General features: G+C 45.6%; 2 protein-coding genes across 4 annotated transcripts in view; one reads left to right on the top strand and one right to left on the bottom strand.

The window, feature by feature from the left end:
• The window catches only part of fignl2 (fidgetin like 2), a 543,953-nt gene that overhangs the window by 488,372 nt on the left and 30,659 nt on the right, over window positions 1-24,922 (top strand). The gene's annotated exons all lie outside the window — the stretch shown is intronic.
• The window catches only part of LOC133465136 (proline-rich protein 36-like), a 77,614-nt gene that overhangs the window by 14,051 nt on the left and 38,641 nt on the right, over window positions 1-24,922 (bottom strand). Inside the window, exons 1-3 of one of the 3 annotated variants that reach the window (XM_061747623.1) lie at window positions 16,160-16,447; window positions 6,682-6,855; window positions 4,669-4,826 (exon numbers count right to left, since the gene is read on the bottom strand). In XM_061747623.1, the coding sequence (XP_061603607.1) occupies window positions 4,669-4,826; window positions 6,682-6,855; window positions 16,160-16,422 (595 nt within the window). In that variant the 5' untranslated portion in view covers window positions 16,423-16,447. Of the gene's footprint in view, window positions 1-4,668; window positions 4,827-6,681; window positions 6,856-16,159; window positions 16,448-24,922 lie in introns of those variants that run through there. The other 2 variants (XM_061747633.1, XM_061747613.1) reach the window with 2 other exon arrangements.

Raw genomic sequence — 24,922 nt, forward strand, 5'->3', positions numbered from 1 at the left:
CCCCCCCGACACAATACAGTGGTGCGGCACATTATTGTTGTCATCGCCATGGTAATGAGTGTATCCGGTCGTATTGACCAGTGATATGTTCTCCGGTTGCGCCTCTCCGACAGTGCTTGATTTGACAAGATAAAGGATGGGTGGTATCGGAATACATGTCGTGTAGTGTTGCCACTGTCTGCCAGAGATACGGCAAGATTTCATGGCAGTAGTCTGAATAGCACAGAATGAAAAAACTTTCTTGGATGGATGGCGGAACCTCCAAGGATGACTTAGGCCAAGTTTGTCAGCAAATGCTTTCAGTGTGTTGGCGGAATTAGATGAAGGAATTAGGAAAGGACCTATCCAAAACAGGATCCTGGATGAGGTTAAAATCACCGCCTACGATCGGGTAATGGGAATCTATGTCAGGAAGAGAAAAGAAAAGGTGGGAAATAAATTGGTCAGCATCCCACACGGGAGCATAGACGCTCACCAGGATGACTGGAATATCATACAGCTTGCCTGAAACGGCGATGAAGCAGCCATTCGGATTTTGTAGGATCAAATTATGTATTTTTGCCAATAATAAAGCCGGGCGGAGAATTTTGAATGGAACACGTGACCCATCCAGGATCTCTTAAGGTGAGCAACCTCAGAACTCTTAAGGTGAGTTTGTTGGATCAAATAAACATCCCTTTTAAACGGTGTGTGAAAACACTTTGTCCCACGCTGTTATCCACACCCTTGATGTTCCATGACACAAACTTGCAGCCCTAGTTTTGTGGTGTGAATGTTTTAGACATTAGTCACCTACTTGTAGGCGGCTGAAAAGCGACAATGCCCTGTGGGAATGGGTATGGAAGTGGGAGGGAGGAGGGAAAAAAAACAGGCAGAAAAAAAAATTAACAACAGAAGCAGCACACATCTGTATAGCTTCCAGTTTTTATGCATACCTACCAACTCAGCCACTCCCATACCTTCTTTGGTCCCGCAAGACTAAATGTAACCCTCTTTTCACTTCTTGGCATTGTTGTCATTTAAACAAATAATAAAACTTACTCCAAATTGACACACAAAATCAGTCTCACTGGTCCAGCTGCATTTGTACAAATGGAAGGAAAGCGGAACGTCCCAAAGGCATCTTATAACAACCATAGTCAAACACAAGTCTGAAAATGGGACATTAACACGTCAAAACTCATATTTTTGCAGCGAGGCGGGCCGTCAAAAGGTCTGTGATAACAACGGTACTGACGCTAGCCGTTAGCTATTTAGCCCGACCAAAGGCCGCCCAGCCGTGTAAGTAGAATTATAAAGCGGATGTGGATTTCAGGAAAGCAGTGGGTTCTTTGATAGAGGAAAAGCCTTTTTTATTACCGTCTTTCGTGGTGATTTGAAGCCCTGCTGGGTTCGCAACTGAGTGCGAAGCAGCTGGGATGAAAATCAGCACCAAATCTGAGGCCACAGTCCTCAGTCAGAAAAGGGTGGAGTGCCCTCTCTGGGTCAGAGAAGAGTCCTGCCCCAAGTGGAGGAATTCAAGTATCTCGGGGTCTTATGCACAAGTGAAGGAAGAATGGAGCGGGAGATCGACAGGCAGGTGTTCCAGGGACGTCCCACCGGAAGGAGCCCCCAGGTACGACCCAGGACACGCTGGAGAGGCTACGTTTCTCGGCTGGCCTGGGAACGCCTCGGGATCCCCTCGGAAGCGCTGGAAGAATTGGCTGCGGAGAGGGAAGTATGGGCCTTCCTGCTTAAGCTGCTGCCCCCACGGCCCAACCTTGGATAAGCGGAAGCAAATGGATGGATGGATGGAACATCCAGTTGCTCTGGATTCAGGAGAGAGTTCAGAGGAACCTGCCAAGAAACACTACCCAAACCAAGGCAGTACACTGAAAACTATATTTGATATGGATTCACTGTGGACCCACCGCAGCCTCAGTATTTCTTTTGCAGCGTTGACGAGCTCATTCTCCTTAAAGCGACTGTTATAGCTGAAATTATGATTGACAAGAAAGCAGCCGAAGCACTAAAGAAAGTTTCCCTGTCGAACAACACAGTGCCCCATTGGATCGATGACATGTCGATTAATATTATTGGAAAAGTGGTGAACAAAATAAAACAAGCCAGTCAGTTCGCTTTGCAGCTGGATGAAATGACAGATGTGAGTGGAAATGCTCAGCTCCTGGCCGACGTTCGTGACAAAGATGTGTAAGACATAAACAAGCATATTTTAGTTTGCAAAAGGCGGCCAAGAAAGAGAACCAGGGAAGAAGTGCTCCAGGTTATAGACAGCTTTTTCAAAGAACATGATCTGCAGTGGAAAACCTGCAGCCACTTCTGTACTGATGACGCGGCTGCAATGACGGGAAGTGTGAGGGCACTGTTTGAACACGTAAAAAAGGTAAATCCTGACATTGAATGGATGCATTGTATGATTCATCAACTGTTATGGATAATGCTGCAAAGATGATGCAGTAAATGGCATCCAATCCCGGCCATTGAATCACAGACTGTTTGAAACTCTGTCATGAGAGCAGCACAGACCACAAACAGCTAGAAGCACAGATGTCCGCTGGCTGTCTCATGGGAAAACGTGACAGAGACTTCATGAACTTCGTAGTGAAGTTTTTGTGTTTTTGACAAACCATCTGCATCCTCTTGCTGTGGTGTTTGAGGATGCCAAGTGGGTGGTGCATCTGGCATATCTCTCTGATGTGTTTACCAAATTTAATGAACTCAACCTATCACTGCAGGGTCACACATCCTGAAACTGTCTGACAAAGTTAAGAGTCACAAAAAAGCTCAAACTATGGGAGAGGAAATGTGATGAGGGAGACGTGAGCCCTTTCCCACTACTTGATGCCCATCTTGCCACCACTGATAGTGCCAGGGGTCCAGTGGTCAAAAAGGTGCAAGTACATCTGTTCAAATTCTGCACTGATTTCAGCTAGTATTATCAGGACATTGAAGAAAAGTCAGAAAGACTGGATTGGGGGAGGTACCCATTTACTGTGATTGAGGGCGGCAACAACCTTCCTGCAACTTATCGTTTGACTGGGGGCTGAAAATGGTATATGCTGGGAAGACATTGACTGAGTTTTGGTGTGATGTGGAGGAGTATCCGGAACCTGGAAAACATGCACTGACTGAACTTTTGCCTTTTGGTTCTACTTATGTGTGAGGTGACCTTCTCAGCTCTGACACACATTAGAACCAACCAGAGGAACAGGCTGAATGTGGAGAACAGCTTTTTCCACACTGACCCCAGAACTATTCATGCTTATGAAAGACAAGCAAGCTCAAGTGTCTCATTAAAGATCAGATTACTGATAAATTAAAAAAGAAGGTTAAAGGTCCCATATTTTGACTATTTAGACCTCCATAGAGACACTCTTTAACATGGACAGTATAAAAGTGTCAAATTCATTTAAAAAAAAAAAACACCTTGGTTTTGTCATACGCTTGTCCAGAAAAGGCCCATCTGACAGCTACTTCTGTTTGACCCAGTTTTGTATCCGCTTTGTCCATATTTGGCTAAGACCTTTCCTCTGATTGGTTGCCTCCGTGTAGAAGACCCACTTGTGAGAGCGCACGTGTTTGTTATGTTGACAGCGCTGGCTCAGGAGAGGAGAGGTAGGCAGAGATCTTCACTAGTGACGTAGATAAGCTTGAGAAATTCGGATGACCTGATTTCAGGCCTCAAGGCAGAAAAACGTTGGAACCCCAGAATGAGTGGACGATTTTCATTCCTATTTCAAATGTTTACTGAGGCACCATAGAGGCAATAGAACATCCCGAATACCAGAAAAAGTTGCTTTGGTAAAATATGGTACCTTTAAACTGCTATACTGAGTCTGAATATTATTCTTGTTATTCCTGATAGTCAAAGTTTAAATGCTTAAGAGTTATATATAACAAAGGCAGGTTTATTACTTATTTTGAGTTTGTATTTTTTATTTATTTTCAAGGCAATATATTTATTTTTATGTTTAATTAGAGTTAAACAAGGAGACAATACCTGGGAATTAAATCTTCAAATTAAGGCGTTAATAATCCGTTGTGTTACGTTCTACTTTTGGAGAGTAATCAAGTATGAGTGAGGGGGTACTCGTGGTATGACAAAGAGGTTCAGGAGGTACACAAGACAAAAAAGGTTGGGAATCACTGCTTTAGAGAAATAAGGTTGATGAGTCATACAATTAAGTTATGGGAAAAAGTAGCGGCGGCTATAATCCGGACAGAAATGACTATATATGAGCAGCTGTATGGCCACAGATGCATTATTTGCCTTGAGGGTTTTGATGGAGAAGGTCAGAAGGAGCTGCATTGTGTCTTTGTACTCTAGAGAAAGCCTATGACAGGGTATCCACAGAAGAACTGTGGTACTGCATGAGGAAGTAAGGATGTAAAGTATGTTAGAATAGTACAGGACATGTATGAGAGCTGTAGGACAGTGGTGAGATGTGCTATGGATGTGATAGAGGAGTCCCTTCCTGTTTGAAATGGTGATGCATGATGGCACATCCAACTCCAAATGGTTTGAACTTTAGAGTGTATTTTCTCTCAGGATAATTCTGATTCAGCTCAACTCAATTTGTACACCTTTTGGGGGTTCCAACTTTAAGGTACAACTGAATGGTGTTCATCTATCAGGTGTGTGTGTGTGTTTTTTGTTTTTGCTCTTGCCGTGGGTCGAGTCTCTCAGGGTGACTTTAAGCTCTTCCCCACTATCCAGGACCTCCTTCTGCACCTGCAAGGCAGTACTCTGGGCCTCTATAAGCTTCTCAGCCATCTGTTTTGTGGACTCAAGCTGTTCGACAACTCCTTCAGAACTCTCCGTTAGCCTACATACAGATGCGCGTGCGCGCGCACACACAGACACACACACACACACACACACACACACACACACAGAGTCAAACTTGGCAACACTGCTTTAATGCCTCAACAGACCCTCTCAGTCATTAGTGTGTGTCCCGTTCAGTAGTGATGGCCAGAAATTTTCCATCCAATTGGTTAAAAAAAAGGTTCATTTATTGAGGCATCATGTGCACACAAATCCCGCTGCTTGCCAAAACATGTTTGTCATTTGAACTATTTGTGATAGCCTTTTGGCTGTCTTGCAGCAGTGTCACTGAATAATCACTGAAATAAAAACTACTTGTTTTCATAAAATGACACATTGATTGTGTGCTCATGAGTGCTGAGACTTAATTTTTTTCTCTGTTTTTAAATTAAGAAACAATATTTTCTGTACTGTTATTTAACTGTGTTTCTCTTGTTTGGAAATAATCTCCCAGGCTTTGGCGAAAATCCTTGGTACTCAGGCGGGAGCAAGTCTGTATAGGCTTGTATACATGCACCTGTGCCTCAATTAATATTTAATTTAATTTTGATTTATTATACTCAGAACGAAATATTCTTCCAATGGTCAGGTCTGCAGGCTATCCCTGCACGTCTTTTTTTTTTTTTTTTAAAAGAAAGAACATTTTTACTTATTATCCTGATATTAAACAATTCTGCCAATGTTCCGTTCTACAAGTTATCGCGACAGTTATAAATGAAACAATTTTTTTTTTCCTGAGAAGAAAAACAAACTTGATAAAGGCACAGAACTAAACTCCAAAACTGAATTGGAGCATAACAAAAAGTGGAATGAAAGAAACACCCCCTTGTTTTTTTTTGTTTTTTTGGGGGGGGGGGCAGACTCCACAAATAAACAATTGTCTTTGGCACGGGAAATGGCAAAGCTCCAAAATGGCTACTAACAAACTTTGCAGGTCTGTTAAAAAAAAATAATCTGCGGACACACCACTTCCTCTACCAGTGAGCCTTCACACACCATCAGTGGTGTCATTCGCCCATAACCAGTGATGGGACTAATGGCATTATTAATAAACGGCAATACTAACTGCATTATTTTTTTTCAGTAACACGTTATCTATCCATCCATTTTCTAAACCGCTTATCCTCACTAGGGTCGCGGGTGTGCTGGTGCCTATCTCAGTTGACGTCGGGCGGGTGGCAGGGTACACCTGAACTGGTCGCCAGCCACACGCAGTATAGAGCAAAAAACCCTTCAAACTCAAATTCAAAGCTACGGACACTGCCGATGTCAAATCGCATCTCAATACACACTCCTGGACACATCCTGGATTTCTTGACACGCTCCGAAGCCTAGACACAATTCATCACATCACTAGTTGTCAATATCATGGGTCCAAATTAGCACTGCAACTAATGATTTCAATAATCGATTAATCTTTCGATTATTTTTTTTCGATTGATCGGATTTAAAAAAACTTAAAAATCCATCCCTCTAAGTCAAAAACAGGACATTATTTCAAATGGAAAGTGCAGAAAAGGCACAAACATAATTTGATTATGAGTTACTTGTTTGGTCCGTAAAATGTCAGAAAATCATTTCAGATCATTTTTTTCCAAAGTAAAAGCAGATTTTTCCACATATCATTTTGATTACTCACAACAATAACCAGTCTGCTTTCATGGATGACTACAGAAATCGGAGAATATTCACTGTTGAGAAGCTGAAATTTTGAGGATTTTAACAATTTTAAGTTGAACAATGTCTCTAAAAATCAAGTATCAAAGTAGTAAATTAATTTGATAATCAATTAGCTGTCGATTATTAATTGTTGCACCTGTAGTTCAATCGTTACTACTCCCCTACACCCTTACCTGTGCATGGTGTTCTCAGCTCGGTTGTGCCAGGCTTCAGACTGGAGGAAGTGACAAATGGCATGGGCGTGCGTGAAGAACTCCGTGTAAGTATTGAAGGCCACAGTGTCCATTGATGCCGTGCACCTGCTGACCCCTGAGCCCTCAGGGCATTCTGGGAAATTCCTGCCTGAGCTGAGACGCAGAGAGATGAGAACTGACTTTATTATTTATTTATTTATTATTAAATAATCAGTGAATTAAATTTATACGATTTAAAAATGAAATACAATCAAACATATTTGAATGAAGCTTGTAGCTATGTATACAGACTGTTTACATTTTTTACCTTTCATGGATGGTACACCCCTCCCTGAGTTGTCACCTTATCGTGGTGGAAGGGTTTGTGTGTCCCTTTTTTTTTTGTTTTGTCCTGCTCAGCTGTTAGGTTAAGCAGAATGGAAAATATGTATCCCTTTTATGCCGAAACAGTTTTACTGTGTCACAGTGGAGTTTTTAGGCTTCACAGGACAGGACAAGATAGAACAGGACAAGGACAGGAGAAGAAGCATGCAGGAGCAGGGTCGCTGTACAACTGAAGTGTGGTGGCATTAATTATGTAAATTATAAAAGTGTACAGGACAAGAGTATAAGTGAGGGGATGCAAGAGCGATTTGCATATACATGAGTTATTTGTTGCAGTAAGGGGTGTGTGCCTGTGGATACATGCAAGTGAATTGATACCGTTTTACATGCACAAAGACTGACAGAAGTGCCCTGTAATTGCTGTGGCCGCACCGCAGCGGCTGAGGACCCCACCCAAATCAATCGAGGGGCGGGATCAGCCCCAGGGATCCACCCGAGAGCAGACCGGCAGACGGGACACGTCCCACACCGACGGACCCAGGGCGGTCCGCCGGCCCCACCGAGGCGCCCCAACAGCTGGCCATCCAGCAGGGGCCGCAGGTACCCAATGCCACCCCCCCAGCCAACCACCCCACCCCACCCACCGCCCCACACCAGGTTACCAGCTATCTACGTATATGTGTAATTGATTTTTTCGTTCTGCTGATATTTTTTCTAACACAATATATTCTATGATGAGATTTAGCCACTGATTGATGTTAATAGCTTGTTTGTTTTTCCAGTTTAATAGAATTGTTTTCTTAGCAGTAGCTAAGGCGACAAGTAATGATTGTGAATATTTATGAGGGAGGTCAATTATGCTGAAGTCGCCAAGTATGCAAAATCTTGGGGAAAGTGGAATCCTGCAGTTTAAAATAGACGAGAGTTTTTGTATAACCGAAGACCAAAAGCATTGAATTGGTGTACATTCCCATATAGCATGAAAATAGGTGTCTGGGGTATTTTTGGTGCATTGCACGCATATATTAGATGGAGAGAAGTCAATTTTATGCATAGTATACTGAGTAAAGTGTGTTCTATGAAGCACTTTATAAATTTATAAGCTGTAGGTTTGTGTTTTTTGTCATTCTAAACGTATTGTTACAAATCTGTATACAGTAGCTACGGTCAGCAGACATAGAAAGGTCATCTTCCCATTTGGTGATTGGTAAGTGCATTGATTTAGGACATGGAATTAATTTATAAACATTTGAGATATTTCTACTTTGCAGGAGAAGCTTCATTATTTGCTTAACAAACTCCGGCAGTTCGAGGGTGCTCTGGAGTGTTGGTATTCTTTTTTTTATTGCTGCTTTTAATTTATTGTATTGAAGAAAGTTTCCGGCTGTTATTTGGAATTCTTGGAACAGTTCATCACATGTCCTAAAAACATTATTGTTAAATAGTTGTTGTAGGTGGTTAATTCCCAATGATATTAGGAGCTAGGTTGTCTGGGGCTTTACGCCCCTGGTAGAGTCACCCATGGCAAAGAAGGTCCTAGGTGAGGGACCAGATAAAGCGCACCTCAAATGACCCCTTATGATGATGAAAATAAAGGTTTCCCTTGCCCGGACACGGGACACCGGGGCTCCCCGCTGGAGCCAGGCTTGAAGGTGGGGCTTGAAGGTTAGCGCCTGGTTGCCAGGGCCTACACCCATGAGGCCCGGCCGGGAACAGCCCGAAGAGGAAAAGTGGGGCTCCCTTCCCATTAGCTCACCACCTGTGGGAGGGGCCAAGGGGATCGGGTGCCTAGTGAGCTCGGTGGCAGTCCGATCCCCGGCTACAGAAGCTTGTCACTTATCTGGCAGGGACAGAGCCCGAGCTGTTGTGAGAGGTTGAGAAGTTCCAACTAGATATTGTCAGGCTCACCTCCACACACAGCTTGGGCTCTGTTACCAGTCCTCTTGAGAGAGGTTGGACTCTTTTCCACTCTGGAGATGCGCACGGTGAGAGGCGCCGAGCAGGTGTGGGCATACTTATTGCCCCCCGACTCGGTGGCTGTACATTGGGGTTCACCCTGGTGGACGAGAGGGTAGCCTCCCTCCACCGCCGGGTGGGGGGGGACGGGTCCTGACTGTTGTTTCTGCCTGTGCACCAAACAGCAGTTCAGAGTACCCACCCTTTTTGGAGTCCTTGGAGGGGGTGCTGGAGAGCACTCCCGCTGGGGACTCCCTCATTCTGCTGGGGGACTTCAATATTCACAAGGGCAATCACAGTGAGATCTGGAGGGATATGATTGGAGGAATTGCCCCCCCTGACCAAAACTCGAGTGGTGTTATTGGACTTCTGTGCTCATCATGGATTGTCCATAACGAACACCATGTTCAGACATAAGGACACCCGAGGCCGCAATTTGATGATCGACTTCATGGTGGTGTCATTCAACTTGCGGCTGACACTCAAGTGAAGAGAGGGGCGGAGATGTCAACCGATCATCACCGGGTGGTGACTTGGCTCTGTGGGAGAAGATGCCGGTCCGACCTGGCAGACCCAAACGTTTTGTGAGGGTCTGTTGGGAACGTCTGGCAGAGTCCCTTGTTGGAAGGAGCCCCCTCCGACAGAACTTCACCCACGTCCCGGGGGAGGCGAGAGACATTGAGTCCGAGTGGACCATGTTCCATGCCTCCATTGTTGAGGCAGCCGACCGGAGCTGTGGCCATAAGTTGATCGGTGCCTGTCGTGGCGGCAATCCTTGAACCCTTTGGTGGACACCAGCGGGAAAGCATGCCGTCAAGCTAAAGGAGTCCTATCGGTCTTTTTTGCCCTTTGGGACTCCGAAGGCAGCTGATGAGTACCGCCTGGCCAAGCAGAACGGCCTTTGGTGGTCGTTGAGACATAAAAGAGTTCGTTGAGCCCCTGGAGAATGACCTCCGGAAAGCTTAGAGGACATTCTGGTCCACCATCCAGCATCTCAGGAAGGGAAAGCAGTGCATCGTTAGCACTGTATAGCGTTGCTGACCTCAACTCAGGATGTTGTGAGTCGGTGGACCGAATATTTTAGAATCAGAATAATCTTTATTTTGCAAAGTATGTCCCAAAAAAAAAAAAAAAAAAAAAAAAACCCTCCTTGAGCCGTCACCTTATCGTGGTGGAGGGGTTTGTGTGTCCCAATGATCCTAGGAGCTAAGTTGTCTGGGGCTTCACGCCCCTGGTGGGGTCACACATGGCAAACAGGTCCTCGGTGAGGGACCAGACAAAGCACGGCTTAAAGACCCCTTATGAAGAAGACAAATTATGGACTCAGGTGTCCCTTGCCCGGACGCGGGTCACCGGGGCCCCCCTCTGGAGCCAGGCCTGGAGGTGGGGCTCGAAGGAAAGCGCCTGGTGGCTGGGTCTGCACCCATGGGGCCCTGCCGGGCACAGCCCGAAAGTGTAACGTGGGTCCCCCTTCCCATGGGCTCACCACCTGTGGGAGGGGCCATAGGGGTCGGGTGCAGTGCGAGCTGGGTGGTGGCTGAAGGCGGGGACCTTGGCGATCCGATCCCCGGCTACAGAAGCTGGCTCTAGGGACGTGGAATGTCACCTCTATGGCAGGGAAGGAGCCCGAGCTGGTGTGTGAGGTCGAGAAGTTCCGACTAGATATAGTCGGACTCGCCTCCACGCACAGCTGGGGCTCTGGTACCAGTCCTCTCGAGAGGGGTTGGACTCTCTTCCACTCTGGAGTTGCCCACGGTGAGAGGTGCCGAGCAGGTGTGGGTATACTTATTGCTCCCCAGCTCGGCGCCTGTACGTTGGGATTCACCCCGAGAGGGTAGCCTCCCTCCGCCTTCAGGTGGGGGGACGGGTCCTGACTGTTGTTTGTGCCTATGCACCAAACAGCAGTTCAGAGTACCCACCCTTTTTGGAGTCCTTAGAGGGGGTGCTGGAGAGCGCTCCCGCTGGGGACTCCATCGTTCTGCTGGGGGACTTCAATGCTCACGTGGGACCTGTGACAGTGAGACCTGGAAGGGCCTGATTGGGAGGAACGGCCCCCCGATCAGAACCCGAGCGGTGTTCTGTTATTGGACTTCTGTGCTCATCACGGCTTGTCCATAACGAACACCATGTTCAAGCATAAGGGTGTCCACACGTGCACTTGGCACCAGGACACCCTAGGTCGCAGTTTGATGATCGACTTTGTAGTCGTGTCATCGGACTTGCGACCGCATGTCGTGGACACTTGGGTGAAGGGAGGGGCGGAGCTGTCAACTGATCACCACCTGGGGGTGAGTTGGCTCTGATGGTGGGGTAAGATGCCAGTCCGACGTGGTAGGCCCAAATGTATTGTGAGGGTCTGCTGGGAACGTCTGGCGGAATCCCCTGTAAGAAGGATTTTCAACTCCCACCTCCTACAGAACTTTGCTCATGTTCCGGGGGAGGCGGGGGACATCGAGTCTGAGTGGAGCATGTTCCGCGCCTCCATTGCTGAGGCGGCCGACCGGAGCTGTGGCCATAAGGTGGTTGGTGCCTGTCGTGGCGGCAATCCCCGAACCCGTTGCTGGACACTAACAGTGAGGGATGCCGTCAAGCTGAAGAAGGAGTCCTATCGGGCCTTTTTGGCCTGTGGGACTCCTGAGGCAGCTGATGGGTACCGGCTGGCCAAGCGGAATGCAGCTTTGATGGTCGCTGAAGCAAAAACTCAGGCATGGGAGGAGTTCGGTGAGGCCATGGAGAAACACTTCCGGACGGCTTCAAGGAAATTCTGGTCCACCATCCAGCGTCATATATATATATATATATATATGACCTTTCCTTCGAGCCCCACCTCCGTATTGTTACAAATCTGTATACAGTAGCTACGGTCAGCAGACATAGAAAGGTCATCTTCCCATTTGGTGATTGGTAAGTGCATTGATTTAGGACAATTTATAAACATTTGAGATATTTCTACTTTGCAGGACAAACTCCGGCAGTTCGAGGGTTATATATATATATATATATATATATACTAAACCACACAAGCCGGCTATTTCCTCCATCATGTTTTCCAACATACGCTCTCTGGACAACAAACCAAATTACATTTGACTGCTCCGTTCGACTCGTAAGACGGTGAAAGAGTGCTGTGTTTTTGGAAACATGGCTGTTTCCAGACAGACAGGTGTTCCAGACAGCGTCATTCAGCTCGACCGGCTAGCATGCTACCGAGCAGACAGTATTCTCGCAGGAGGCAAGACTCGCGGCAGCGGACTGTGTGTTTACAGCAATGATGCCTGGTGCCGGGACCCTATCTTGGTCAGTCAACACTGCTCACCGCTACTGGAGTTTATGGCTCTGAAGTGCCGACCGTTTTATTTACCGAGGGAATTCACTGCCATATTGCTTTTCGCAGTCTATATTCCTCCAAACTCCAACAATAACAGTAATGAGGCACTAAATGAGCTATAACATCATATCAGTGAACAGCTGACGGCAGATACTTTCCTCAGCCTAGTTGGGGACTTTAACAATAATGACACCAAGGCTGTGTTTCCTAAATTCTACTCAAACATTGACTTTCCAAAATGGGGAAATAACACTCTGGACAATGTTTTTACCCCGCCGAGAAGGGCCTATAAGGCCCTTCCTCCCCCACCTTGGTACCTCAGACCATCTCACTGTTATGCTAATGCCAGCTTACAGACCACTGGTTAAAGTCTCCCAACCAGTTAGGAAACGGGTGCGAGTGTGGCCAAGAGGGTCCCTTGAGGCACTTCAAGGCTGTTTCACCACCACAGACTCGTCCATGTTCAAACCATGTTCAAATAAGCTGGCAACTAAAACTCCATCACAAACCTTCAGGAGTACACAGAGACTGTTACTGCCTACATCAGCAAGTGCATGGATGATGTCACCATCACTAAGTCTATCACCGTCCGTGCTGATCAGAAGCCATGGCTGTCGGGGCAGGTCTACAGACTACTGAAGGTCCGCGACGCGGCTTTTAGATCTGGGGATGAGGAGTGCCTGAGGACAGCCAGGGCCAATTTGTCCCATGGCATCAGCAACGCCAAGAGGGAGTACTCCAGGAAGATCGCCCACCGCTTCAGTGACAGCAGTGACACCAGGTGTCTGTGGCGTGGTATTCAGACCATTACGGACTATAAACCCTCACCACAGACCTGAGACAGGTACACCTCCTTGCTAAATGAGCTAAATGACTTCTTTGCTCGCTTTATAGCACCCCTGCACACAAGACTCCACCCACTCCTGGTGACCAAGTGCTGACACTGACCCGGAACAGCGTGAAAAGATCTCTCTACAGGATCAACACACGAAAAGCCCCGGGCCCAGATAAGATACCTGGTCGTGTTCGACTTCCCACCCTGTAGCTAATTATTGTTCACCACTGTTCTATGTTCACACCATTTATGGATAATGGCTCTCACTGTGGATTGCTGGAGTCCCAAAGCTTTAGAAATGGCTTTATAACCTTTTCCACAGTGATAGATCTCAAATACTTTCTTTTTTCATTTGTTCCTGAATTTCTTTAGATCTCGGCATGATGTCTAGCTTTTGAGGATGTTTTGGTCAACTTCACTTTGTCAGGCAGGTCCTATTTAAGTGTTTTTTTTTTATTGAGAACAGGTGTGGCAGTATCAAGCCTGGGTGTGGCTAGAGAAATTGAACTCAGGTATGATGAACCACAGTTAGGTTTTAACGGGGGTGGGGTCAATCACTTTTTCACACAGGGTCATGTAAATTTGGATATTTTTCTCCCTTAATAACAAAAACCTTAATTTAAAAACTGCATTTTGTGTTTACTTGTGTTGTCTTTGACTAGTATTTAAATTTGTTTGATGATGGGAAACTTAAGTGTGACAAACCCCCAAAAAATTAATAAATCAGGAAGGGGCAAACACTTTTAACACCACTGTATTTTATATTTGCTCGACTCTTTTTACTTTTCCCAACATTTATTCTACCCTTCTCTACTTTGTTTGACTCTAGATCGGCACTACCCTTCTCTAGACCTACTCTACATCTTCTCTACTCTAGATCTATTGTACTCTGCTCTACATCTACTTTTCTCTATTTCTACTCTACATTACTCGTTTACTCTGCTCTGCATTCACTTGACATTAATTTTACTATATTCTACGCTCTTTACTCCATTGTACTCTACATCTACAGTACTATTCAACTGAATGTGTTTTACATTCCAGAAACATAAAATACTGTATGAATCCATATCCCCCCCCCCCCCCCCCTTATTGTCAGACATGAAATCAGACTGAACTTTTTCCGTTTTGGTTAAATTAGGATTACCAAAATTATTTCTATTTGGTAAAGGTCAGAATAATGTGAATGATTTTTTTTCGTGTTGACATTTTTCATTACTTTCAAAGTCAGAAGTTTAGATACATGTTACCATTGCCTTTCAACTGTATGACTTGGGTCAAACGTTTTGTATCTCCTTCCACAAGCTTTTCACAATAGTTGGCAGGAATTTTGGCCCATTCCTCCTGACAGAACTGTTGTAACTGAGCCAAGTTTAGCCATCTTGCTCACACATACATTTTCAAGTCTGCCCATAATTTTCAATAGAATTGAGATCAGGGCCATTCCAAAACATTGACTTTGTTATCCTTAAGCCACTTTGTAACCAGTTTGGCAGTATGCTTCAGGTCATTTTCCATTTGGAAGATCCATTTACGCCCAAACTTTAACTTCCTGACTGATGTCTTGAGATGTTGCTTCAGCATTTACACATAATATTATTCCCTCATGTTGCCATCTATTTTGCGAAGTGAACCAGTTCCTTCTGAAGAAAAACAACCCGAAAACATGATGCTTCCACCCCCATATTTCAATCTTTTGATGGTGTTCTCAGGCATGCAAGCTTTCACCTTTTTTCTTCAAACGTAAGGATGCTCTTTATGGCCAAACAGTTCAATTTTAGTTTCGTCAAACTACAGGACAGGTCTCGAAAAATGAAGGTCTTTGTGGATTAGCAAACTGTAAATTGGCTTTTTGAGTAATGACTTTTCCTGGCAGAGTGGCCTTTCAGCACATGTTGGTACAGTACTCGTTTCACTGTTGATAATGACACTCCCTTACCATCTTCACAAGGTCTTTTGCTTTTGTTCTTGGATTAACTTGCACAATTGAGACCAAAGCAAGCTCATCTGTGGGACACAGAACCTGTCTCCATCCTGAGCGGTATGATGGCTAGACATTCCCATGGTGTTTATACTTGCATATAATTGTTTGAAAAGATGAACGTGGTACCTTCAGGCATCTGGAAATTGCACCCAAGGATGAACCAGACTTGTGCAAGTCCACAATTCTCTTGCTGACATCTTGACTTACATCTTTGGACATTATTTCAATGATGTTACACAAATTAGTAGTGTGTTTCAGGTGTGCCTAGTTCAAATACATCTGCAGGTGTATCTGTAATTAATTCAGATGTAAAAAAAAAATCTATCAGAGACTCCCCAAAAAAATACATCACTTGGGTTTCTCAGATTGTTTAAAGTCATAGTAATCTTACTGTGTGCAAATGTCTGATTGAAGAAAGTCATTAAAAATTGCCTAAAAAGATTATTTTGATATTTCCATCCATCCGTTTTCTACATTGCTTATCCTCACCACTTTCGCGGGTATGCTGGAGCCTAGAGAGGCAGGGTACACCCTGCATAATGTTACAGTGGCTTACAATAATACGGGTTTTAATGAACACTTAGGCCTACTATGTTAATGTATTTTAATGTTGATTTTTATGGTGGTACCTGGAGAGCCAAGTGTTTTTTTAAGTGGCACTTGCGGTAAACGTGTGAGAACCACTGACATAGCTCATATTTACTGATTAGGGTTATACAGGAAAAAAAACGAACGAAGGAACGAAAAGGAACATGAGTCGGTCCACTACTCTTTCAGTTTCAGGCGTAGCTTATCCTCTAGATCTGGACCTCCACCATGGCAGCCAAATACATACCGATTACGTGATGAAAGGCTAGATATAAAAGCAGAAACTGTGAGCTCATTTTATCCAATCAGATTCTTGATTAGATGACACAATAACAACAGTAATGGATGGAGGAAAAGAACAATGGAACGTTTGGACTGAGGGAGAGGTGGTGAACTTCATATAACACTTGAAAGGAAAGTTACTGATTAGAAGCTTTCTCACCTGCTCAGGTGGCAGTGTGTGAATTTAAGTGCCAAGAGGCCTTGTGACTCTGACGTCATGTCCGTGCAGTGCGAGTCTAGCTGCTCCAGTGCACGTGCCCAACACTGGCCATAGTTGGAATTTGTTGCGAGGCTGCGGATGCGCCGCAGCTCCATGTGACCCCTTTGTATGCCCGGTGTAGATCCGCTGAGTCCACGATGAAGCAGCAACAACGACAACAACACCAACACTAATACTACCGCAGAAGCCATGTGGGCCACCATCTTCCTGTGCTGACAGCTAAGCCAATCACAGAGCTCCATTTGAACCCAGTCAAATGCCACACAGTTTTTGTAAACATGCTCCTGATACATTTTGCTTTTTCTTTAATTTTGTTTTAAGACGAACACAAATGTACCCGTGTTGATAGACTTGTACGGCAAATGTCATTTTATGTCCGGTTATGGACACAAACACACACAAATGAACATTATGTCAAAGAACCTCCAACCAACAGGTGGCACCGGTGCAACTTTATGCCCTCTGGTTCTTCACAACAAATATTTAAAATTATCTTCTTGGCCCATGTGGTTACCAGTGGTGGGTGGTGCATTTCAGACCTGGACTTGAGTTGGGATTTAAGTGACCTAATCCACCCCTTATGGCTGCTGCACACCGAGCGACACGGCTGTCACGCAGTGTTTGTGATTTGGCAACTTTTCATGAGTGGTTGATCAGTCTGTCACTCGTTCTGCCAAATTTGAATCACTGGCGTACAATGTGCAATGTGACAGGTTACACCCAATCAAAACACATAAACTTTCACATGCGCTAAAAATACATTTCTGGGTTTTAAGCAAGTGAGAGAGAATGGCTGCCGTGCTGTCCCCAAGCCATATAAATACAGTATACAGTCGGTACGGAAAGTATTCAGACCCCCTTAAAATTTTCACTCTTTGTTATATTGCACCCATTTGCTAAAATAATTTAAGTTCATTTTATTCCTCATTAATGTACACACAGCACCCCATATTGACAGAAAAAAATTGAATTGTTGAAATTGTTGATTAATTAAAAAAGAAAAACTGAAATATTACACAGCCACAAGTATTCAGACACTTTGCTCAGTATTTAGTAGAAGCACCCTTTTGAGCTAATACAGCCATGAGTCTTTTTTGGGAAAGTTTTTCACACCTTGATTTGGGGTCCTCTGCCATTCCTCCTTGCAGATCCTCGCCATTTCTGTCAGGTTGGATGGAGAACATTGGTGGGCAGCCATTTTCAGGTCTCTCCAGAGATGCTCAAATTGGGTTTTAATCAGGGCTCTGGCTGGGCCATTCAAGAACAGGAACAGAGTTGTTCTGAAGCCACTCCTTCATTATTTTAGCTGTGTGCCTAGGGTCATTGTCTTGTTGGAAGGTGAACCTTCGGCCCAGTCTAAGGTCCTGAGCACTCTGGAGAAGGTTTTCCTACAGGATATCCCTGAACTTGGCCGCATTAATCTTTCCTTCGATTGCAACCAGCGTCCTGTCGCTGCAGCTGAAAAACACCCTCACAGCATTATCCTGCCACCACCATGCTGGTGATGAGCAGTGCTTGGTTTTCTCCACATATACCGCTTAGAATTAAGGCCAAAAAGTTAGGGTCCGAAATTTTTTAATTTGAACGATTCCGGGAGAATTGAAACGTTAGTCCTGGTTCCCATTGGTTCTCAATTCTCGATGCCCAACCCTAAGTATATAAAGTATCAAATAATTTGTTTCACAGCGACACGTACCTATGTTTATAATTTCTAATGTTCCTGTGGATGAAAAAGCAAAGCTTGTGACCAAAATGTACAAGCGTATAACAAGCTCAGTGTTATAGCTGAACGACTTCAATGAACGAAAGTTTATGAACTAGTTCATATTTTGGGCGAACGTGAACTGAACTTAGTTCATTTGTGCCTGATGAAGGTTATTGAGATCGCGTTCTTTCTGGCTTCTATGAACAGATTTTGAATGAAAGTTCATTTTCATTAACGATTCCCAGGTTTTTTTAGAGACTTCCAGGACAAAACCCAGCTGCGCACACTATATATGAACTTTCATATGTCGGGGGACAAATGCCATATTTGCCAACTCATTCAATGCGGCAGCGGCTGCCATTCATGGAGTGTGCGAGGTGCATTCAAGGACACTGCATAAATGGGAGTGAGGATGCTCTAGTTAAAACACTGTACGATCATACTGTCATAATATGGAAGTTATTTGTTTTTATGATAAGAAGAGCTAAGATAAAATATTTTGTTAATATAGACAGCCAGAGCTTCAAGAAGTGCAATTATTAATGTCCTTTCACTGTCCTTCCTGTCATACTGTTTATTTATTTATTTATTTATTGCACATTGCCCTGCTTTTGTTTTAATTCCTCAACTATGAAATAGTTCATTGTTTGAACGGTAAACTTGGTTTACAATTTTGAATTATGAACTGAACTAGTTCATTTTTGGAACGCTAGTTCACGTAGAAAATGAACTTGCTCAACACTGTCGAGCTGGTTAGCCTACATTCAAATGAATGGGAGCGAGCAAGCCTCTTAAAATATCCACATACTCGCTTTTATTCTCGCCCACGTCCACTCTCTTTAGCAACCTGCTTCTTCTTTAACTATAAGTCTTTTTATGGTTTAATAAATGTGATGAAATACAATATACTGTATGTACAGCATCAAACACCTATACAAGGTCGCTGTTCAGGACGGCCATCTATCAAATCACTCAATGTACAGGGGTGTGTCGGCAACTCATTTTTTTTGCTATGATCGACTGCCACCACTATCGTCACTTTTTCAAAATAACACAACTTAAAGTCAATTCTGATCAGTACTATGCTCTGACCTTGCGGCATGGTGTCTAAATGGTTATAGCGTCTGCCTCACAGTTCTGAGGACCCGCGTTCAATCCCTGGACCCGCCTGTGTGGAATTTGCATGTTCTCCCCGTGCCTGCGTGGGTTTTCTTAGGGCACTCCGGTTTCCTCCCACATCCCAAAAACATGCATCGTAGGTTATTTGAAGTCTCTAAATTGTTTATACTGTATGTGCCCTGCGATTGGCTGGCAACCAGTTCAGGGTGTACCCCGCCTCCTACCCGAAGATAGCTGGGATAGAATATACAAAAACGCAAGATAGCTATTCATAAGCTTTGTGCCACTTTGAATGGTATTTTTTATGCATGAGAGCCCTTTGCACTGGGGGGGGGATCACAGTCGGATATGTGTTTATTTTGTTTGTATTAAACCCTTTGTTGTTGAAGAGTGGATCTATTATACATGCATTTGAGCATGAACTATATTAAGATACTATAATGCACATTGGTTTAAGTATAAAACAGACATGCACATATTTTGTCCATATTTAAAATGGCATTTTTGTCTTACATCTGTTTAGGAAGTGTGCGGCCCCCTGGTAGCGCTGACAAAAAATTGTGGGCCCCTCCATTATTTAAGGTTCCCATCTCTGGTCTAGCATCTAGCTGCACATCTCTGTATGTTTGACCTGTGAAAATACATTAGTTTAAAGCCACTGATGGCTGGAATATATCCCACAAATCATCACGAGGCTTTTCCAGGCTGCGACAAGAGGCGCAAGCCTCAACCTAGCTCCCTGGCTTGCTCACAGGCTAGCTCGCGGACCGGCAGCGGCGTTATCGAATTTGTCACCACCTCGCTCCGTGTATTGTGTGTGGGTCCACATAACAGAGACACTTCAAGGAAAGTTAAAGGTCCTATCTAATACTGCGAACATTGGCACTTATTCCATAGTTCTGAACTTAAAAATTATGTCTGCAGAAAAGAATTCCCGCCAAACTAGAGTCAGTAGTAATTTTAGACTTGCTTTCTGATGATGATAGATTTGTTTAGCTAGATTTTGGCCTTCCCACATTTAAGTCAAAACCTGTGTGAATGACACATCCGCAGAGTGATGTCAGGTACAGAACGGCAAGCAGATTTCCTTAAACTAGCACATGCAGTGGTGAGAATATTTTTTTGTGGGAGGGTACACCCTGACCTTTTTTTTTCTTTTCAATTGTAATTGCATCAATCTGTTGTGCTTTGACGGTCACATGTCGAACAATTATGTAGAAAACAACAGTCTAGAGAAGTGGTTCTCAAAGTGTGGTATAGTGTGTGGTCCCTCTGATGCAGGGGTGTCAAGCTAATTTTTGTCATGGGTCACATCATAGTTAGGGTTTCCCTCCCTTTATGACTATGAAAACCATCCATCCGTCCATTTTCAACACCACTTATCCTGGTTAGGGTCACGGGGCGCTTGAGCCTATGCCAGCTGACTACACCCTAAACTGGTCGCCAGCCAGTCGCAGGGAACACACAGACACAAACAACCATTTGCATTCACATTGTCACTGAGTGGGAACTGAACCCACGCTGCCCGCACCAAAGTCAGGCAAGTGCACCACTACACCATCACTGACGACCATGAACACCCTCCATCCATCCATCCATTTTCTGAGCCGCTTCTCCTCACAAGGGTCGCGGGCGTGCTGGAGCCTATCCCAGCTGTCATCGGGCAGGAGGCGGGGTACGCCCTGAACTGGTTGTCAGCCAATCGCAGGGCACATACAAACAAACAACCATTCGCACTCACAGTCACACCTTCGGGCAATTTAGAGTCTCCAATTAATGCATGTTTTTGGGATGTTGGAGGAAACCGGAGTGCCCGGAGAAAACCCACGCAGGCACGGGGAGAACATGCAAACTCCACACAGGTGGGGCCGGGGATTGAACCCTGGTCCTCAGAACTGTGAGGCTGACGCTCTAACCAGTCGTCCACCGTGCCGCCCTCTAATGTGATTATTACAGATTTTTGTTTAATAATAATAATAATACATTAAATTTATATAGCGCTTCTCAAGACACTCAAAGACGCTTTACACTCATCAGCTGACAATTACAGTAAGGTGGGTGAGCAGGAATCCCGGGTGCTGGTTTCAGCGACAATGTCCACCGCGGTGGAATGCCAGCCGTCGAGAGCCTGTGTGGCCGGACGTAAGGGGACGCGGAAGATCCAAGATGGTGCCTACCAGTGTGGTCGCCTCGGTTACGCGCTCTCAAGTATTGTTTTTGTTTTTTGTGTTTTTTGTTCGTCTTTGGAGACATTACACGACTCACTTACACAAGGGGAGACTTGCTAACCATCAAGGAGGCTACTCCGGACTTTCTTTCACCAACTTTCGCAAATCCGCTCAGTTTTGTCCCTGAGTTACTCACCGGAGCGGCGTCCGCGGTCTTCGGCGCATGGAGGCGGCGCCACAGAGGGAAGCGAGCCGGCATCCAGGTGAAACGCCGCAAGAGAGGGTACAGATTGGCGTTCCCGTCGATCCACCTCGCGAATGTACGTTCCCTACCCAAAAAAATGGATGAGCTTCATCTCCTGATAAAGTCCAGTAAAGACTTCGGACGTTCCACCGCCATGTGCTTTACGGAGACCTGGCTTTGCGACACTGTACCCGAAGGCGCTGTCATGCTTCCCGGCTTCCATCTTCACCGAACAGACCGCGACATGGAATCATCGGGGAAAACAAAAGACGGCGGGATATGCTTCTATATCAACGAAAAATGGTGTACGGACGTCACGGAGCTCAGCACAGACTGCAGCCTGCATTTGGAGTCAGTTTTTGAACTGTAAGCCATTCTACTCGCCGCGTGAGTTCGCATCATTCATTCTGGCTGGCGCCTATATTCCGCCTCAAGCGAACATGAATGCCGCACTGCAAACGCTCGCCGAACAAGTCAACGAAATTGAAAGAAAACACCCGGACTCACCCCTCATTATTCTCGGGGACTTTAACAAAGCGAAACCCAACCACGAACTCCCTAAATACAAGCAGCACATCAACTGTCCTACCAGGGAAAATAACATTTTAGACCACTGCTATACTACGCTAAAAAACGCATACCGTGCCAAACTTCGTGAACCACTGGGCTCGTCTGATCACTGCTTAATTCGCTTAAGACCGACGTACAGGCAAGAACTTAAATGTGCGAAGCCTACAGTGAAAACAGTGAAAAAGTGGACCAATGAAGCAAAGATGGAACTTCAAAGCTGTTTAGACTGCACAGACTGGAGTGTCTTTGAAAATTCAGCTGGCAGCCTGGATGAATATACGGACACTGTCACATCCTATATCAGTTTCTGTGAAGAGGTTTGTGTACCAACAAAGTCATTTCGCACTTTCAACAACAACAAGCCGTGGTTCACTGCCAAACTTAAGCAGCTTCGCCAAGCTAAGGAGGACGCATATCAGAGCGGGGACAGAGCCCTGTATAATCGAGCTAGAAACCAGCTGACATTGCAAAGAGGAACTATGCAGCAAAGTTGGAAAAACAGTTTAGCGCTAACGACTCTAAATCAGTCTGGCATGCATTCCAATCGCTGACTAATTACAAGCGATGATCCCCCCCCAAGCTGAGAACAATAGCACACTAGCCAACGACTTGAATACCTTCTACTGCAGATTTGAAAAGGACACTTTCACACCCCACACCCACCCAGCCGCACCACCGACCCTTATCACACCACCGACTTCTGCGTCAACCATCCACGAGCAGGATGTGAGGCGTATCTTCAAAAAACAAAAGATTAACAAAGCGGCAGGCCCAGACCATCTGTCCCCAGCCTGCCTCAAAGTCTGCGCGGACCAGCTCGTGCCAGTCTTCACTCAGATCTTCAATAGATCTCTGGAACTGTGCAAAATACCATCCTGTTTCAAACGCTCCACCATCATTTCAGTCCCCAAGAAACCTGCAATCTCAGGTCTGAATGACTACAGGCCTGTCGCCTTGACATCTGTGGTCATGAAGTCCTTTGAACGTCTCGTGCTGCACCACCTCAGGAGAGTCACAGGTCCCCTGCTAGACCCCCTGCAGTTTGCCTCCCGAGCGAACAGCTCTGCGGATGATGCAGTCAACATGGGACTGCACGTCATCCTCGAACACCTCGACAGTGCAGGGACCTGCGCGAGGATCCTGTTCGTGGACTTCAGCTCAGCGTTCAACACCATCATACCTGAACTCCTTTCATCCAAGCTTCTCCAGTTCAGCGTCTCACCTGCCATCTGCGAGTGGATTTACAGCTTTCTGATGGGCAGGACACAGCAGGTGAGGCTGGGGGAGACCACCTCATCCACACGCAGCATCAGCACTGGGGCGCCCCAAGGTTGTGTCCTCTCTCCGCTGCTCTTCTCTCTCTACACGAACGACTGCACCTCAGCGCACCCGGTTGTCAAACTCCTGAAGTTTGCAGATGACACCACTGTCATCGGCCTCATCAAGGACGGTAACGAGTCTGCATATCGACAGGAAGCGGAGCGGGTGGAGCTGTGGTGCGGCCGACACAACCTGGAGAACACCCTCAAGACTGTAGAGATGATCGTGGACTTCAGGAGGCATCCTTCGCCACAGCTGCCCCTCACGTTGTCCAGCTGCCTTGTGTCAACTGTTGAGACCTTCAAGTTCCTGGGAATTACAGTCTCTCAGTACCTGAAGTGGGTGACCAACATCAACTCCATCCTCAAAAAGGCCCAGCAGAGGATGTACTTCCTGCAGCTTCTGAGGAAGCACGGCCTGCCACAGGAGCTCCTTAGGTAGTTCTACACAGCGGTCATCGAATCAGTCCTGTTTTCTTCCATCACAGTCTGGTTTGGTGCTGCTACAAAAAAGGACAAACTCGGACTGCAACGGACAATCAAAACTGCTGAAAGGATTGTCGGTACCCCCCCTACCCACCCTTGAGGACTTGCACGCTGGCAGAACTAAGACAAGAGCGTGCAAAATCCTCTCGGACCCTCCACATCCCGGTCAGCAGCTCTTCCAGCTCCTTCCCTCAGGTAGGCGCTACCGGCCAATGCAAACTAGAACGAGCAGACATTCCAACAGCTTCTTCCCTCTTGCAATCAACTTCTTAAACACCTAACCTACAATTCCATTACAATATGCTGGCAATTTTTTGACTTGAGTTCATTGTCACATTTCTGTGGGGCCAATTATATATTACTCGTGCACTCACTGTAGTTGTCTCGCCACGCTGCACTATTGTTGTTGACCAATACTGGCCACTCATGCCAGAGTAGCATCTGCTCCATTTGCACACTGATTGAGGAGTATCTGCAACATTTGCACAATCAACATTGTCCCAGATTATCGCACTACTCGTCACTTGAAACTGCATAGACTCCTTGAAGTCTCGGCGCCCTTTGCACAATGGTCATCGCACCGGACTATTGCAATATTAGTCATTCAAACTGCTCTAAGTGATAGCAGCCCGCGACCCTAGTGATGATAAGTGGTAAAGAAAATGGATGGATGGATGATTCTAGTGATTCAGTACACTCAAAAGAACTGCCGCGCCCATCACTACTCCGGAGCTCGGGGGGAAAAAAGAAAAGAGGACGCAAGAGGGAGGGATCCCACCTCCCACCCAAAATGAGCTCTCAGTCAATAGGCCGATTGTTACCCACACTGTCTCTGATAGGTTAAATGAATGGTGCCTTCAGGTCAGAATCAGAATCATCTTCCATCCATCCATTTTCTGAGCCGCTTCTCCTCACTAGGGTCGCGGGCGTGCTGGAGCCTATCCCAGCTGTCATCGGGCAGGAGGCGGGGTACACCCTGAACTGGTTGCCAGCCAATCGCAGGGCACATAGAAACTAACAACCATTCGCATCCACAGTCATGCCTACGGGCAATTTAGAGTCTCCAATTAATGCATGTTTTTGGGATGTGGG

Source organism: Phyllopteryx taeniolatus, chromosome 1 (assembly GCF_024500385.1).
Source record: "Phyllopteryx taeniolatus isolate TA_2022b chromosome 1, UOR_Ptae_1.2, whole genome shotgun sequence".
NCBI classification, from domain to species: Eukaryota; Metazoa; Chordata; class Actinopteri; order Syngnathiformes; family Syngnathidae; genus Phyllopteryx; species Phyllopteryx taeniolatus.